General features: G+C 42.6%; 1 protein-coding gene across 1 annotated transcript in view; it reads right to left on the bottom strand.

Annotated features, from left to right (window-relative positions):
* Positions 1-17,433, bottom strand: part of Slc15a5 (solute carrier family 15 member 5) — an 81,731-nt gene that overhangs the window by 55,354 nt on the left and 8,944 nt on the right. Inside the window, exon 3 of the mRNA XM_028780903.1 lies at positions 8,028-8,197. Coding sequence (XP_028636736.1) covers positions 8,028-8,197 — 170 coding nt within the window. The remainder of the gene's footprint in view (positions 1-8,027; positions 8,198-17,433) is intronic.

Here is a 17,433-nt window from a genome sequence, read left to right as displayed (position 1 = left end):
GAGAGAGAGAGAGAGAGAGAGAGAGAGAGAGAGAGAGAGAGAGAGAGGCACAGAGACAGAGAGACAGAGAGATAGAACAGAAGGGAGAGGTACATTTGTAGCTCGGTGAACTAGGAGTTGAGTTGGGGTCACATTTGAGACAACACTGGATAACTAAGTCCAAAAGTTAAATGGAAAGTAACAATGTGCTTTTTAAGGCTGGGGGAGAGGCCTATGGGTACCACTCATGTCACGGGCCTGGGGATACTGGAAGAGAGAAACAGGGTTATGCTGTAGATATAAGACATGGTACACTGTAGGTGTGAGAGGGAAGGAACACAGCTTGACAGAACCCTAAACTGACAGGCTGGGCAGCCTTAACAGGCCATTCTGATGGAGAAGCTGTGAGACAGTGTGTCTGCCAGGGGCATGGTGGCTAACCCCATCACTGTAGCACCCCCTGTTGAAATCACCTACCCATACCTGCTATATAGTCGTTATAGACAAATCCATTAGGCTTAAGGGAAAGCTCACATCTACCCTCCAAATAATAGTGTGCCATGGAGAGTCAGACTTTAAAGAAAATTCCACTGGTATTACAATTCTCAGATTATTTTTCACACACACACACACACACACACACACACACGCACACACACACATGGGTCTAGAACGAAAATTCAGCTGAGATGTAGAGTTCTGGCTCAAAGGCTCAGGACACACATAGCAGGCTTTCACATTTTAAAATGAAACAGATGAGCCGTTTTAAATGTTTTATTGCAAAAACCCAAGGATTGCAGCTATTACTATTTAAAAAAAAAAAAAAACTTTTAGGAAGCCATTTTTCTATTCTTTGTACCTCAAAGTCCTTGGCTCTCTGATGTTCTGCTCCTCTGACCTTGATCTAATCATGAATATCTATGGTACTTAATTATAATAATAAAAAAAATCCGCCTACATTGCACTCTCCATGGTAAAGGCATATTTTTTTTTCTCCTTTGGTCACCTGCCAGTTCTCAAAATTATAGCAGTGGGAAGAAATGCAAATGAAGGGCGTGCTTGACAGCTAAACATAATGGAATGCATGGTCTACATTTGAAAAGTTACCTTAAGATAAAAGGTGGCATAGAAAAAAAAATCACTTCTTTAAGGTCACCTATGGCTTTGAATTATAGCTTAGAGAGATTTCCAATTTAGTCATCAGGGAGGAAGAAGCCAAAATAAGGATTATATCCTTTGCTGGGGAAAAGATAGATAGAGCTTTACTTCACAATCATTGGGTGATCCAGCAAAGCAGAAACCACAAACAAAACCATCAAACGAAGAAACAAAGCACCCACTTTCACGGAGTCATCGTGGAGAGAGGCTTCCGTGAATAAGCCGCTGAGTATCTTCCAAGCTAATTGTGTTCTTGAAGCATATGAAATTATTTTCTTATTAATAAGCAAAAAGAATCACCTTAACATATGATAAAACATGAAATTTGTGGGCTCCACTAAATTGGCAAGAGTTGCAGTTGATTTTATGGATCTGTAAGACTTGAAGGAAAAGTATTTTATTATTCATATTTTTCAGATAGGATTGTGAGAAGTAAATGGACATATGCTGAATTGTTCAGAAAAATGTTTAACTAAAGTGTTGGATATATGTGTACTCGTTTGCCATGTTTGTTTGAGTCAGAGTATCATCATGTAAACAGGCTGGCCCAGAATTTGAAATCTTAGAAATGGTAAATGTGTCCCATGTTAAAGTTCTCTCCCCCTCTCTCTATCATAGTGTGTGAAGGTTAAACCCAGGGCTCAGTATATTTTAGGCAACTAGCAATACTAGAAATAGCACCTAGATAACCCTTCCCCTGTGTGTGTGTGTGTGTGTATGTGTGTATTTGTGTATAAATGCATATCCATAAAGCATTGATATTGGTAATTAAGCAATCCCAGAAAATGCCAATATAGATTCCAAAAGGCTACATTTTACATTGCTTGGTATTTGTTTGGTATTTGGGATCTACAGAATTAATCTTTTGAGTATGGACTCCATTTATTGGTTACCAGGAGGGCATGTGTGGTGGTTTGAATATGCTTGGCCCAAGGAGGGGACTAGTTAGAGTAGATGTGGCCTTGTTGGAGGAAGTGTGTCACAATGGGGGTGGGCTTGGAAACTTTCCTACTAGCTTTCTGGAAACAGTCTGCTCTTGGCTTCTTTTGGATGAAGATGTAGAACTCTCAGCTCTGCCTGTGCCATTCCTACCTGGATGCTGCCATGTTGTTTCCTGCCTTGGTGATAATGGATGGAACCTCTGAACCTATAAGCCAGCCCCAATTAAATGTTGTTTTTTATAAGAGTTGCCTCGGTCATGGTGTCTGTTCACAGCAGTAAAACTCTAAGACAGCATGTACCATGAGGTGATGGTCAACAGACCCCAGAGCTCTGAGACACACGAGTTCTGTTTTCATTTCTCTGGGGCTTTAGTCATAAGAAAGCCATCTCAGCCTCATAGGTCTTTGTTTCTGCCCTCTGGTGAGCAATAATAAACCCTGAGCCTTTTCTGTATTGAGTGTCATGAGATACAGGAGTCTTTTTATGTCTATGAAAGGACAGACTGAAAAGGTTGGCAAATAGACTCAAAATGATGACCTTAGGGTGCACCAGGATTAGAGACCTGGTGCTTGGGAGCCTTGTTTGCAAGACAGGAATGCTGCCATGCTCACCTGCCACACAGCCTCATGGTAGACATAAAGTGACGTGTGACATGGCTGAGTGACATCCGGAGGATGAAGTTCATGGGTGTGATGTTAATGAGTGACCATGTCAGGAGGATGACACTTCTGGGTGATGCTGATTTGTGACCATGGTGAGTGACGTTGGTGGGTTACACCACAGGATGGTTCTAGTGGTTCACAGTGATGAGTGACATCATACTGGTGAATGACCTTGAATCTGCTGAGTGACAGTGAAGGGTGCTGTGATACCGGTGGCGACATTAGTAAATAGTACCACCCATGAAGTTGTGGTTGCTTTTAATGTCTTAGCTAAACAGGAGAGATGGGGAAAGAAGGAAGAGTTGGGCAAGGTGAACGGAAAGACAGATCAAAGGGACAATAGAAAATTCCAAACTTCAAGATACAGTGAAGATGATATGTCAAATCCAAGTCAAAGATAGGGACTCACTAACAAATGAGATTGGAATAACTTGATAGTACTATAGACAGAAGATGCTTCTATTCTTAAAGTCTATTCTCCTATAATTCCAAGTGATTCAGAGGTGAAAAGGCAAAGAACACAGTAGAAAAACTGTTTCTCTTGTTTTCTCTCTCTCTGTCTGTCTCTGTTTCTCTTTGTCTTGTTTTCTCTCTCTGTTTCTCTCTGTCTCCCCCCCCCCCGCCCCTCTCAAGACAGGGTTTCACTGTGTAGTCTTGGTTGTTTGGCAACTTACTTTGTAGCCCAGGCTGATCTCGAACTCACAGAGATCTGCCTGGCATCAAGCTTCTCTTAAATATCCAGTTAGAAAAGAAACCAAAAGAACTTGGATTTGGAGACACACAGCAACCAATAGAGCAGAGCAAAACTCATAGGATTCAGGAAAAGAGTAAGTACTGATTTAGGGATCTAAAGAAATAAGAACAAACTAAAGCCAGGTGTTATAATGAGGAAACAGAGCCCATGAACAGAACAATTATAGACAAACCAACAAACTAAACCACCTCCCCAAACTCTACCAACCAGACAAAAACAGGAGAAACTATGTTATGCTCCTGTAAATATCAGAAAAATCGACACGTCTTTATATGTAGCATCAAAGGCTGGGAGAGAAAAATGTGCCAGATCTAAAACTCCAAGTAGAAGACAGGAGAAATCCACACTACAAGTGACATCACAGGCAAGGCAGAGGATCCTGTAAGCAACCAAGTAGCAACTGACTGCACAACTGAGAAGAAACAGAGTTCTTAGAAAGATACAAACTATTAGAATTGAATCGTAAAGTATAAATAATCTGAAAAACCTGACTAGGGAGGAGTTTGTGGTCACACCAGAAATCTTATCGTAAAGAAAAAACCCAAGCCTGGAGGACTCTACCAAGCAGTTAACGAAGAATTAATGGCAAAGCTATGACAATCTTTTACAAACTCTATAGAAGAGTTTGAAAGAAGAATGTCAAAATGTTCTATGTGCTGCAGAGTTAACCTGGTGTCCCCAAATGGATAAAAGTGTAACAAGAAAACTAGACCACAGTTTAGAATTTCTGTTGAATATTGATGGAAAAACACTAAGCAAGATACCAGGAAGCCAAACTCAAGGACACAGTAAGAGGACTGTATACCACAACAAAAGGGAATTCATATCTAAATGCAAGGGTGGTTTGATATCTTAAAAAAATTATATCACCATAACAAGATGAAGGAGGAAGGAAGGAAAGAAGGAAGGAAGGGAGGGAGGGAGGGAGGGAGGGAGGGAGGGAGGGAGGAAGGAAGGAAGGAAGGAAGGAAGGAAGGAAGGACAGGCATGGTCAATGCAATGATACAGAAAGGGTTTTGATACAATGTAGAACCCTAGAATGATAACACTTGACAGTCTGGGAATAGTGGAAAAGCACCACAACACAATGAAAGAATATGTGAAAACCTGCAGCTAACTATCAATTAGGGGAGAGGGAAGACTTTTTAGTAAGTCAGAAACAGGATACAGGTACCCATGTTGCCATTAGTATTGAACACAGTGGGAATGACCTAGGTTTGAGCAATTTAAAGAAAGAAAGCAAGAAAGAAAAAGAAAAAAGAACAAAGAAAGAAAGAGAGAGAAGGAAAGAAAGAGAAAGAAAGGAAGAAATGTAGCCAGAGTTTCAGGAAACAAGTAAAAACATTATTGTTCTCAGATAAGGGATCCTAAATCACAATTACGAACAGCATACACATACACACAGCACACACACACACACACACACACACACACACACACACAATCTGAATTTGCTGGTAAGCCACGTGTTTGGGTGATGGAGGATCGATCAGGAGTTCGAGACCATTCTTGACTGTATAGTGAATTCTAAGCCAGCCTGGGTTATGTGAGAAACTGTCTTAAAATACCCAGTGATGATGTGCTCTATACACTGGAGTGTTATCCAGTCTTAAGAATGAAGAAAATTGGGGTTAGAGAGATGGCTCAGTGGTTAAGAACCCTGACTGTTTTTCAGAGGACATGGGTTCAATTCCCAATACCCACAAGGCAGCTCATAACTGTCTGTAACTCCAAGATCTGACACCCTTACACAGACATACATGCAGGCAAAATACCAATGCACAAGAAATAAACATAAATAAATAAATTATTATCTTTAAAAAGTTTTAAAATAAAGCAAAAATGAAGAAAATGTTGTCATATGCTATCATATATGTAAAATGTGAGGGTATTTGTTTAAAGGGATTAAATCAGAAAGGGAGAGATACCGTCTATTGACAGGATACCAAAAACACATGTTACAAAATTAAAAAAAAAATATATATAGGTATATATTAAAGTTAAAACCCAAACGAGAAGAAGCTAACATAAACTAAAGCCCAGAAATAAAACAGAAAGAAGAAAGTCAGTTCCTATGATCTTCAAGGAGTAATGGAGGGAATTAGTGGACACAGAAATTCTGAGTTTTGAGAAGCAAAAGGAGTATGGAAATATGTTTTGCCAAACTCACAGGAATGTGGCATAAGGATTCATCTGAGAAGGGCACGGACCTGACTTTCTTCCCTCTTGGGAACATTACACGCAGGTAAAAGAAGTGAGTGGAACTACGGCCACAAAAGGCTAGACATTACACTTCCTAACTAAAGTAAATAACATAGCCCATTGGTTCTGTTCCTTCAGAGAGTTGATTGATATCAGGACGGTGGGAAAGACTGGTCGGCAGGCACTGAACTATAGCTAGAGAGAGTCTGGAGGTTCTGGTACTATTATAAAACAGGGTGACTATAGAGAACAGCAGTGTGTTGGGTGATTTATTTATTTATTTAATTGCTTTTTTTGGGGGGGTACAGGGTCTCATGTACCTCAGTCTGGCCTCAAATTTGCATAAGTACCTGACACTGGCCTTGAGCTCTTGATTTTTCTTCCTCTGCCTTTCCTGGAATTACAGGTATGCACAACAGTCCAGTACAAGTTTAAGTATTTTAAAAAGCTCAAAAAAGAATAAGATTTTGAGTGTTTTCTTAACCATAATTAAGTAATATGGGTTTAACCTAATTTAAACATTACAGATGATATATGCATAGCTATATTTAAACATTATGATACCGCAAGAATATTTATGTTTTCTATTTTTATGTATTCATTAAAAGTACATTCAGAAGCTGTGAGAGATGGTTTAATGACATAGAACACTCGCTGCTTTTGCAAGGATTCCGAGTTCAGTTCCCAGCCTCCACAATAGTCTGTAAGGCTAGCTCCAAGGGGATCTGATATCTGATGCTCTCTTCTGGCCTCTTCTGGCAACTGCACTCGCTAAGTATGAGTCTATCTATCTATCTATCTATCTATCTATCTATCTATCTATCTATCATCTATCATATGTAACTCAAAAACCTTTAAAAATAAATAAATTTAAGATTCAGGACTAGTGGCAGGCACATGCCTGTAACCCCAGTACTCAGGAGCTGGAGGTCTGAGCATCCCGAGTTTCAGGTTAGTGTGAAATATCCAGAGAAGTCAAGGCCAAACTGCTCTACACAATGAGATCTTGTCTCAGAAAACAAAACAGGAATGAGAAATGTGGACACTAACCAGGTCTCAAACCCTCCATCTACAGTCTGTCCTGCGTCCAGGATGTGCTGGGGCAGTGGTGGCACAGAGCTTGTGGGAGTGGCCAACCAGTGTTTGGTTTGTCTACACGGTCTAGACGACTGGGAATTGGAGCCTAGATAATCCAGAGACTCGGAAGAAGACAATGAAATGATTGCTAATGATGTTCTGTACAAATAGAAGCTCCCTTATCCACTCATCATCAGAGAAGCTTCCTCTGGCAGAAAAGATTGAGGGGACCGGGCTGATGCAGAGACTGACTGAGGGGACCGGGCTGGTGCAGAGACTGACAGCCAGACGTTATGTGGAAACAGTTTAAACTGGAGGTCTCCATCGGGTCCTTCCCTCAGAGATTCAGAGATGGGGAACCTGGGAGGAAGGATTGTAGGACTCAGACAGGGTGGAGGACACAGGGAGAACAATCAACTCAGGGCTCACGTGGGCTCACAGAGATGGAAACTGCACTCAGGGCTCGCAGGGGTCTGCGCCAGGCCCTCTGTGTATACCTTATGGCTGTTTGCGTGCCGTTATCGTGGGCCTCCCAGCAGGTATATCTCTCTCACTTTTGCCAGGTCTTGGGATGCTCTTCTTTCTATTTGCTTCCTTTGTCTAGCCTCTATATGAGGACTTTTTCCTTGCCTTACTGTATTTTGATTTGTCTTATCTGGCTGATATCTCTTGGAGACCTGCTTTTTTTCTGAAGAGGAATGGATCTGGGGGAGAGGGGAGGTCCCATAGAGCTATGAGGAGTGGAGGGAGGAGAAACTCTTGTTGGCATGTAGAAAATAAAAGTAAGATAAACTTTTGATAAAAGAAAATATCAAAGATAACTTGTCATCACAAAAATATTAACAAAACAAAGCAAAAACAAGCAAATTTAAATTAAGATGAAGTAATTCACTTCCTCTCTATAAATACCAGTTTCTACCTATAAACAATAACACTGAGAAGATTTTTTTGAACGTATTTAGACATAAGTGTTCACATAGTGTGCAGTGTGTATTATTGCATCACCTATGTAAACGTGTGTCATGATATAGATGAATGAACTTCTAGAAGAATTGGTGGTTGCCAGAGTGGGACAGAGAAACCGTGAAAGTGAGTGAGTGTCTGAGGGCTGGAGCTGGGGTCCCCACGCACGGGCGAGATAAAGGCAGACATTGTCAGGCTCTGCTGTTCTCAGATGTAGTAACTCCAGACTCATGCAGTCCTGAGAGTTCAAAGGTGTCGTAGGGGATTTAAGAAGGAGGTAAGAGACTCACGGTTCTTTGGCGGATAGATCAGATCGTAGTACTTCATGTAAAGGGTTACCAAGGTGGTGAACACTGACAGAGAAGGAAGCAGGACCACAACGGCCCTGGACCCCAGGTACTGGATGCTTGCGATTCCCAGAAAGACAACAGCTGCATTCAGGTTCATGGACCACGAGGTCCTGGAGCACAGAGAGAGAGAAGAAAAGTCCCACCAGTTATGTCTTTAACATCTCTAGTCGAGTTGTGGGCATGTGATTTCACTTACAGACTAAGAACAGGTGCTAGGTATCACTCGTCTCCCACAGGTCTCCCACACGTAGCATTTCCCCATATTTTCACAAGCCTGGGGCCTCCCTGTTGGGTTCCTTGTCTTTGTTTCAGCTTAGAATAGATGCAGGGACAGAGTGGATTTTTTCCTCTGCTACCTTAACAGGTCAACATACATTAATTAATTAATTAATTTATTTATTTTTGTCAGGAGCTTTAGAGAATAACGGTCAGGCTAGGTAGGTTCAACATTTTCTGCTGCAGCAACTGAAGAAGGTAAAAGCAAGGACTGTATCTAACCAGGTGTCTATCCCCCCTGCCACCTCATGAGCCTGAAAAACGCCTATCATTTAAGAACACATTATCTCTAAGTACAGAAAGACACAGAAAAGTCTGGATTACCCTATTTAAACCCAGGTTAGACATTAAGTCAAGGAAAAGAGAGGTTTGAACAAAACCTCCTTTCCTAATGACAAGCATCAAGAAAAGCTACCTACCCTGGAGTTTGCAAGTGATTTCTGGGAAGAAAAATACTCTCACCTCTCAACCTTTCACCGGATCTGTATTTAGCATTAGATCCCACGGGCTTAGAATTTAATGTCATAATCCTACCGTGTCAAGTTAAAAATCTGTCGCTGAGGTATGATATGATGGGATACAATAAGATACAACTTACTCATTTAATTAGAAATGCCCCCTCTCTTATGAAGTTTTATTATGTGAGCATTCATACATCAGTTGTGCAAATTCTAATGGAATTACACTTTAACATACTTCTTTTGTCAGTGAGAGCTTAAAGGGTTTACACGACTAAATCCACCCCCTCCCATGATTAACCAAAAAGCCACTGGTTAGTGACTCCCGTTAACTGCGCAGAATCCCTTCCTCTTCGCTCTGGTGTATGGTTAGGGGAGCTTAGTCCTATCATCTCTGTGAAAGTCACAGGTTGTCCTGTACTCGGACATGTATCTATGCAGACCTGTCATCCATGAGAGTTCCTCATGGCATGCCTTCCATGAGATCCAATTGTTCTTTTCCTTCCTCCCCCTCCCTTCCCATCCCCCTCCTCCCACTCTTCTGCCCTTCTCTCTGTCTCTCTCTCCCTCTCCCTCCCCTCCCCATTCCCCATCCATCTCTGGCTCTTCTTTTCACACTCCTCCCCTGTATTTACCCCCATCCCTATTTCCGTATCTCCTTTTCCTTTCCTGCCCCCTCCTCCCTTCTTCCTTCTCCTTCCCTCCTCTGTTCTCCCCCTCTCTGTCTTTTCGTACCCTCCCTCCCTTTATCTTCCGTTTCTACAGTCTCTCTCTCTCTCTCTCTCTCTCTCTCTCTCTCTCTCTCTCTCTCTATCTCTATCTCTATCTCTATCTCTATCTCTATCTCTATCTCTCCTACTCACATTTCCCCTCCCTCTCTCCTCCCAGCTTCCCGTCCACTTTCGCTCCACATACCTTTACCACTTTCTCCTATACCCCCTCCAACCACACCCCCGTTCTCTCTAGACTTCCTTCATACACCCACAAACACCCTTATAACAAATCCACACCCCTTTTCCGCCCCTTCAAACACACCCATCCACGCACTTCCGCAATCTCCCGTCCACGCCCCTCCCATCACCTCTGGTCAGCAACCCTGCATTACCTCGTTCACTACTCCACAGCCTCCCTAACCCCTCTGCCTGTCAGCGCCCGGACACTCTTCTAACATAACCCATGCTCTCTTCACACTACTTCCTTACCGCTACCACTGCTGTCAGCAAACCACCTCTCCTTGCCCACTCCCCTTCATGTTTTCTATACTCATCATTCTCCTTCACAAATGCCTTTACCCTCCCTCGATATCCGGCATCCACAATCCCTCTCACCTTCCATCTGCCTCTCCCTCCACCATCCCCATCTGCCCCCCTCAGAACCCCTATCCACATACGGCTCCACCGTCCATCTGATATCCAGCCTCCTTTCCATATCCTGTTCTCCCACCCAAACCCCTACCTACTCTCTACCAGGCTCACTCAAGCCTCCTTCCTCTACCCCGCTCCCTTCCCCCTCTACATCCACTTGCGCATGCGCATCCCTCAATACTGGTCTGCACGCTGTCATCCACACCTCGCTACCACACACCCACTCCACAGTCCATTCACCATCGACATAATGCAGTATCCGTTTACCCAGACCAACCTTGTCCCCTCAAACCCACATCCACCTATCCCCCACCTGCATCAATTTTTTAAAATAAGGTATTTATCCTCGATCCACCTCCATCAGTCCTTCATATCCTCCGCCCATCCCTATTCACTTCGACGGCCCCACATCTGCTCTGCTCGTATGCACTTCCTATACACCTGCACCATATTCATCTATCCATATCCACTGAGACCCACCATCCATACAGCTTCTCCTCACCACGCTCATACACTACCCACCAGCAACCACTCCCCATCGACCTCCCATTTGCTTCCGTATCTACTTCCCATGTCTACCAAACCCTAGATCCGCGTCCTATGCAGCCCCATTCCTTCCCATGTCCATCCTCATGCGTCTCCATCCACCCTGTTCGACTGCTATCTTACCTACGGCTACACCTGATTGTTTCTCACCTGGTCTTCACCATTCCATCCCTATCCACAGCGCATTCCTGTACATCCTCATCTACACTTTACTAACTTCTCTCCCAACCACTGTTGCCGTGCGTGCGCCCTCCTAAATCCCCCCACTCACTGCTCTAATCCACCTTCCCATTGGTTCCTCCACCCATCTCCATCTTACCCTACTCAACCCCCCTCCACTCCATCTCCTCCCCACATCCCCCCACTCACCTCTCCCTCATCCTGTCCCATCAGGACATTCCTTCTTACTACCAAGTAGGGGTCGCCATATAAACACGTATTATTTATTGATCCACTTATCTGTTGATAGACATTTTTTCTAGCTCACAGCCATTACAAACATTGATGTTGAAGTGTTTGTACAGATATGGGCATTCGCTTTCTATAGGTAAAAGTCTAGGAGTGGAACAGCTGAGGTTTATGATTCATGTATACGTAATAGCATAAGAAACTTACAGATGGGTTTTGAGGCCTGAGATATTTTACGTTGCGCTCCTGTTTGTGATTGCTCTAACCCATTTACACCATGGTCAGCACTGAGGAGGGTAGATATGTATCAGTGTCTCCCTCTAATGGGTTCTGGCTTTCCATATCTTGTTTGATAAAGCTTTTATGCAAATATGTCAGTGCTGGGAAGATGACTCAGTGGGTAATGTGATTGTTCTGTAAACATAGGGTCCTGGTTCAGGTTCCAGCTCCCATGTAAACAAGCCCAGCGCAGAAAATCCTGTTATCCCAGTACTGGGAGGATTCATGGGGCGTGGCTGGGCAGCTGATGTAGCCAATACATGCCCAGCACAGCAAATCCCTGTAATCCCAGTTCTGGGAGGATCCGTGGGGCGTTGCTGGGCAGCTGATGTAGCCGATTCATAAATGCCGTGTTTAGTAAGAGACCTTGCTTCAAAAGTCATGTGAAGAATGATAGCAGAAGACATTGACCTTTCAGTTACACACACTTACGGATGAGTGTGTGCACCTGCACACACAGAGCACACAGCATACACAAGATACACAAAACACATACAGCACATACAACACACAGCACACACAGCACATACAACACACACACACACACACAAATTTAAAAGGTTGCTTCTCCCCCTTAATATTAAATTTAAAATCTTTATGTGTCTGTAAATAAGTTCTTTATCAGTTAGGTAGCTTTACACATCTTTCCTTTCAGCCTGGGACTTGTCTTTTAATTGTTTTACTACAGTCTGTATGGCATCCAATTGAGAGATTTATTGTCTCTTACAGGTCAAGCTTCCAATGTGGTTTCTAAGACTTCTTTGCCAAACAGGAGTTCACAGAGTTTTCTCCACTTTTTCTTCAGGAAAGAGACCTGAGATTTGGAGAGCTGAGGTGAGCCATCTGGTTTGATGTAGCTGTGCCACAAGCCCAGGAGGCAAAGCCATTTGTCACTGTGCAAGCCTACAAGGAGGAACTGGGCTCGGTGATCTTTTGGTGCCCCTTTCCCGGATTCTGCAGTTATCAGTTTTATGACACCATTATTTCCTTATTCATCCGGGCTTTGACATTTGATCAACGTGTTTCATCTATCATTAATTATAAATATTGTCCTTCTTCTTTGAAATGATGGTCAGAAGACATGAATTGGAGCTAAATTCTGGTAATCATTCACACCTCACCTGACCTTACAAGCCCTGGAATTCAGTGTAATTTTAAAATAAAGATCACACCTTTTAGACAAAGATTATTTTAAAGAGTTGAGTAAAAAACAGTTAGCTATGTGGTGCTAAGCAAGTATCTCTGTTCCATTTTTCCCTCCAATCCTTGTTTAGAAGACAAGAACTGTGGCACAGGTCTGGAAGAAAGGGGTACAGTGTCTGGAGATGAAGTGGATCCTTTAGGGCTTACTTAGCCATGGTAATTTATTGGGGTTTTACTCTCAGATAGTTGGGGGGGGGTCCTTGAGGGAAAGTGAACATGGGATTGATTATGTCTGACTTTAAGAAGGAGTTGAATGACCATCATATTGGCTCCATGATTGTAGACAAGGCAGAGCATGGAGTCACAGCCATTGTGGTGGTCTGGACCACAGGTAGGAGAGAGCTGTCCAGGGGCACCATAGGGAAGGGGTTGGTTGTCAGCTGTGAGATCCATGAGAGGCTGGGGCTATGCCTCAGGCTGGCACTGTCTCTGAAACACCCACCTACTTTTGTGGCTCTGACTTTTTATCTCCCTTGGCTTGAGCTGCCTTACTTTTTAAGTTCATATCAGGTGTCTCCAGTGCCCTGAAATATTCTACTTATTCTGGCCCCCGTATTTCCAATAAAAACCCCAGCCACTTGACACGTGCCAGTTCCGCTTCTTATGTGTAGATTGTCATGCCTCTCACTGACACCATTTTATTTTGCATCTTTACTTCTCCATCCTTATGGCCCTAGCACAGAACTAGACCCACAACAAAGAATGTACAACGCATAATACATTGACTAAGGATGGGATGTATAAGAAAAATGTAGGCCATTAGACTTCTAGTGATTGATATGGGGAGAGGGATGGCAGACTGCAAAATAAGACCATGATAAGCAAATTGGGTTAATGTAACCCATGAACAGGGGCTTATTTGTCATAATACAGGTGAGGTACCAAGTTAAGATTTTCTAGGCCAACCAGGTAGAGTCCCTAGACTCAGCCTTGGGTTAACCTTCCATGGGTGGCAAGCTGTCCTCCTGAACTGTGGCTATAACATCTGAGAGGCTGGAGCCAAAACAGTGTTTAGTTACTTTTGCTTCGGAGAGTGCCTTCCCCTCTCAAAGATAAGCAAGCACTATTGGCAAACTGCAAGAAGACCTTCCGTGGCTCTTCATAGCTAACTGTTTTAGTACCACAAGCTGATAAACACCCAAGTGCTCCAAAGAGGGTCAAGAAAGATGAAAAAGAGTACTCCACGATTTAAATCTTGGGGAAGCTATCTCGGAAACCCAAAGGATGGCAGTGCTGAATTATCTATGTGTGGGAGGGGATTTCACGAAAAGCACTAAACGTAGTTTAGCAAATGTCACCCCTCCTATTTGATTGTGTAATTTTCTGAAAGAATTACTTAGCACAGACACACTCTACATTTGTCTTTGCTGTTCCACGGACAGGACAAGCCACAGATAATTAAGGGTGAAACTATGTATGTATCACCGACAAAAAAAAAGAAAGAAAGAAAAGAAAAAAACACAGCTTTAGAGCTTACCATTAAGACTCATTTCATCTCAGAGTTCACCAGTAAATTGAATGTATAAAACACCTCTCACACTGAAAGTCAGAGAGCAAAGCACCAAAGCAAAACAAATACCGTGATTAAGGGGAATTGAAAGCCGCTGCAGGAACACAATTCTTTAGTCCACGTTTAAGTATGGGAATAGAACTGCAAATAACTGGAACCGTGTGGGCGATTTAAAAAAAATAATTGTTATGATCCCAGGATTTCTCATCACAAATCTCAGCCATCATTTTGGCTTTGTTTTAAATGTTTTCTTAATTTATTTCGTGGTACCTTGAAAGTCATGCTGCTGCTTTGCTGTTTCTTAGATGGACAGATTTATTCCAAATGATTTTTAACAGAAATACCCAGAAGGGGCCATGACTAACCTAAGAAGCTAATCAGGAGAGAAGGCAATTTTCTGGAAGTTTCCAGTCTTCCTAATGTGAGTGGGCAACTTGGGGACTCTAGAGAGAACACTGTATTCCGTCCTGAAAGACATAAAGATGGCCTCGTAGATTTCTGACTGTTGAATGGGACAGAGGCATGCAGAAGAGTCACTGAAGCACACTGACACTGATTTCATGGTGGGCGGTACTGTTCTAGCATAATCCTGAATCTCCTGAAACACTTGAAAGAGTATTCTGGCAAGTGTATATTTGGAGAAGCAAGGAACAAACAGAAACATTACAGTTCTTCGTTGCTGCCTGGAACTGTTTTCGCCAGCAGAGAGGATGACAGATGACTGTCAATCTTGATGAGTCTGCACCAAGGGTCAGGCAGAAGTCGTAGTCATTGACTAACAGCAGCTTTCCCTACCCTGATCTCTGGTGCTGCTCTCCGTTTTATTACCCTCCATTTTCCCTCTTTGCTCCATCTTTTCCCAATACCCAGCCCTCCTTTCAGGAATCTCTAAGGTAGGATGTTTGGGGTCAGGCTTGAGAATTAGTGTTTTTAAGGTTCAGTGAGGGATTGCAGCAAAATTTCAAGTGTAGCTCAGAATCACCGTTGGTACATAGTCAAGGCAGTCCTCAAACTCCAGATCTTTCTACTGCTTTCTTCTTAGAGTGTATGTGTATGTATGTATGTAAATATATATGTGTGTGTGTGTGTGTCTGTGTTTGTGTATGTGTGTGTACGATTCATTTGTAATAATTTACATGTAAATAATCATTTTATCTGCCACAAAATGTACATAGTTCCCCCAAACAATGCAGAGAAAGCCTGTTTTTTTTTGTTTGCTTATTTATTTATTGGTTTCTTTGAGACAAGGTCTCTATATGCATAGGCTGGCTTCTCAGTTGTCACGTATCTGAGGATCACCTTCCACCCCTGGACAAGCACCAGTGGCTTTCAACTCTATTGTGTTGGCTTGGAAATGAAGAAAACAATTTCCCTTCCCTGTGCCCTTTTTCAAACCGATATAACCAAGAGCCCTGGGATCCAGGAATTGGGATATTTCCAAAGAATACTTTGATAGCTTTAATGTGCATAGAAAACTGCAACTCATTATTCTCAGGGTTCAGCTTCTGGAAAAACTGGTGGAACAAACACATCTTAAAATAGAGAGTCCACATTTGAGTCCATGTTCAATTCAGAGCTTTTCTGTCTGGGATAGACATCGTGTAGGGTCAATTTAGGTACACATTTCTGAAACTTGGGGAACGGAATAAACTCATCTTCTGTCCCTTTCAAGAGCCCAATGATTTACTTGGGATTTGATTCTGCCTAATTCACTGTAGAGATCCTTAAGCATCACACCGTGAAATAGAGATAGGATGTAAATTATCAAGTAAAATCAGTAGAAAAAGTGTGAAGAGCGATTTGAAGCTGAAGGTGGCAGGCTTTAAAATTACGACCATGAACAGATTTAATTTTCCACAATCTTTTGGCTTCCCGAAAAAAAAAAAAAAACCCTGCTCAGGTGCACTCGCTTATATTCTCTCCAGTGTGGTGTCTCAGAACTCCGTGCCTCAGAACCCAGAACTCCCTGAAATAGATGGGTTCTGATCTGGGCACGTACGTACGTACACCAGGATGCTGGCAGCTCTTGGTTTCTACGAGCTTTAGCTTTACGCTTCCCGTGAGGTACAGCGTAGCGGAAGACTGTTCCAGATGGCACTGTTGGCTAGGAGTGGGTTTCTCCACGACATTTGGCAACCTTACTCGGAAATGATGTTTTCAATTCCTCAAACTTCCAGTCTATACTGCTTACCAGGATTGCTGAGAAGCTTTGGGTGGTATAGAGCGACGACGTAGCTCGTTGAAGGTCTCACAGTTATGAACATCTGACATCTGTGCCCAAGGCAGGACTAAATGCAGACTTCAATTGTTAGACACTTAAGCGGTGTTCAGAAAAGGTGTTGAAATCAATCACTTTTTTCACGTTTGCAACGTTTAAGATTTTATTTTTCTTTTGGGACACTGGGAACCCTGGGCCTCATGACCACTGGGCAACCATTCTACCACTGCATTATAATCTTAGACCATTAGGGGATTTTTTGGACTTTGAGAAAACAATCAAATTAACAAACAGTCTATTTTAACGACAGCTGCCTATCAAATGGGTTTTCTTTTCTAGCAAAAAGATAAGGATTTTTAGCTATAACGAGTCTGTTGTTCAACAACAATAACAACAGCTATTAAGATTAAAATGCCAATGGTGTGTTAGGATACTGTGAATAAGCAATGACACATCCCTCTGAGGTATTTCCACACGGACTGGCAACCCAGGTCTCTGCAACCTATCAACCCTGCTGGAAGCCGTAGTCCTCCCATGTGACAGTATAAGATTCTGTCCTCAAGTTGTCCACTTGCCAATAGAGTATCTGTCCATCTTGCCACCAATCTAACCGAATGTTCTAGAACAGGTTTTTCATTCACGTTATTTTCTCTACAAACTTCATTATGTAGATGATTATAAAATGTGTGCTGTAGTTTGGTATTTAAAACAAGAAGTCAAACAAGCCCAAACAATGAAGTCCGGCCTTAAATGAGCCCAGCAGGCAGTGTTTAATTACATCTAAGTGTAATAGTACGCTTCATCTACTTTTCTAGACACTTGTGTCTTCAGGCTCCAGAGACACCACTTGATTATTCTCACCAGAGATTCTAATGACATTAGACAATAATAAAAAGAACTTGCTAAATGTGTTGTTACCAAATCTGGCCTGGCTCCACCCAGCCCCCCAAAATCATTGTTCCCCTGTCCCCATCCTCTTACTCAAACCCCTAAAGCACAAATCTGCTGGGAGTCCTCTCTGTTTCCCAAAGAAAGTAGTTCATTCATATAATGTCCCCTTTATAATCAACACCGAGAAATGTCA

This window comes from Grammomys surdaster, unplaced genomic scaffold (assembly GCF_004785775.1).
Source record: "Grammomys surdaster isolate TR1022 unplaced genomic scaffold, NIH_TR_1.0 373, whole genome shotgun sequence".
In the NCBI taxonomy this organism is placed as follows: domain Eukaryota; kingdom Metazoa; phylum Chordata; class Mammalia; order Rodentia; family Muridae; genus Grammomys; species Grammomys surdaster.
The sequence above is the reverse complement of the archived record's forward strand: the minus strand, read 5'-3'. Positions and strand labels throughout refer to the sequence as shown.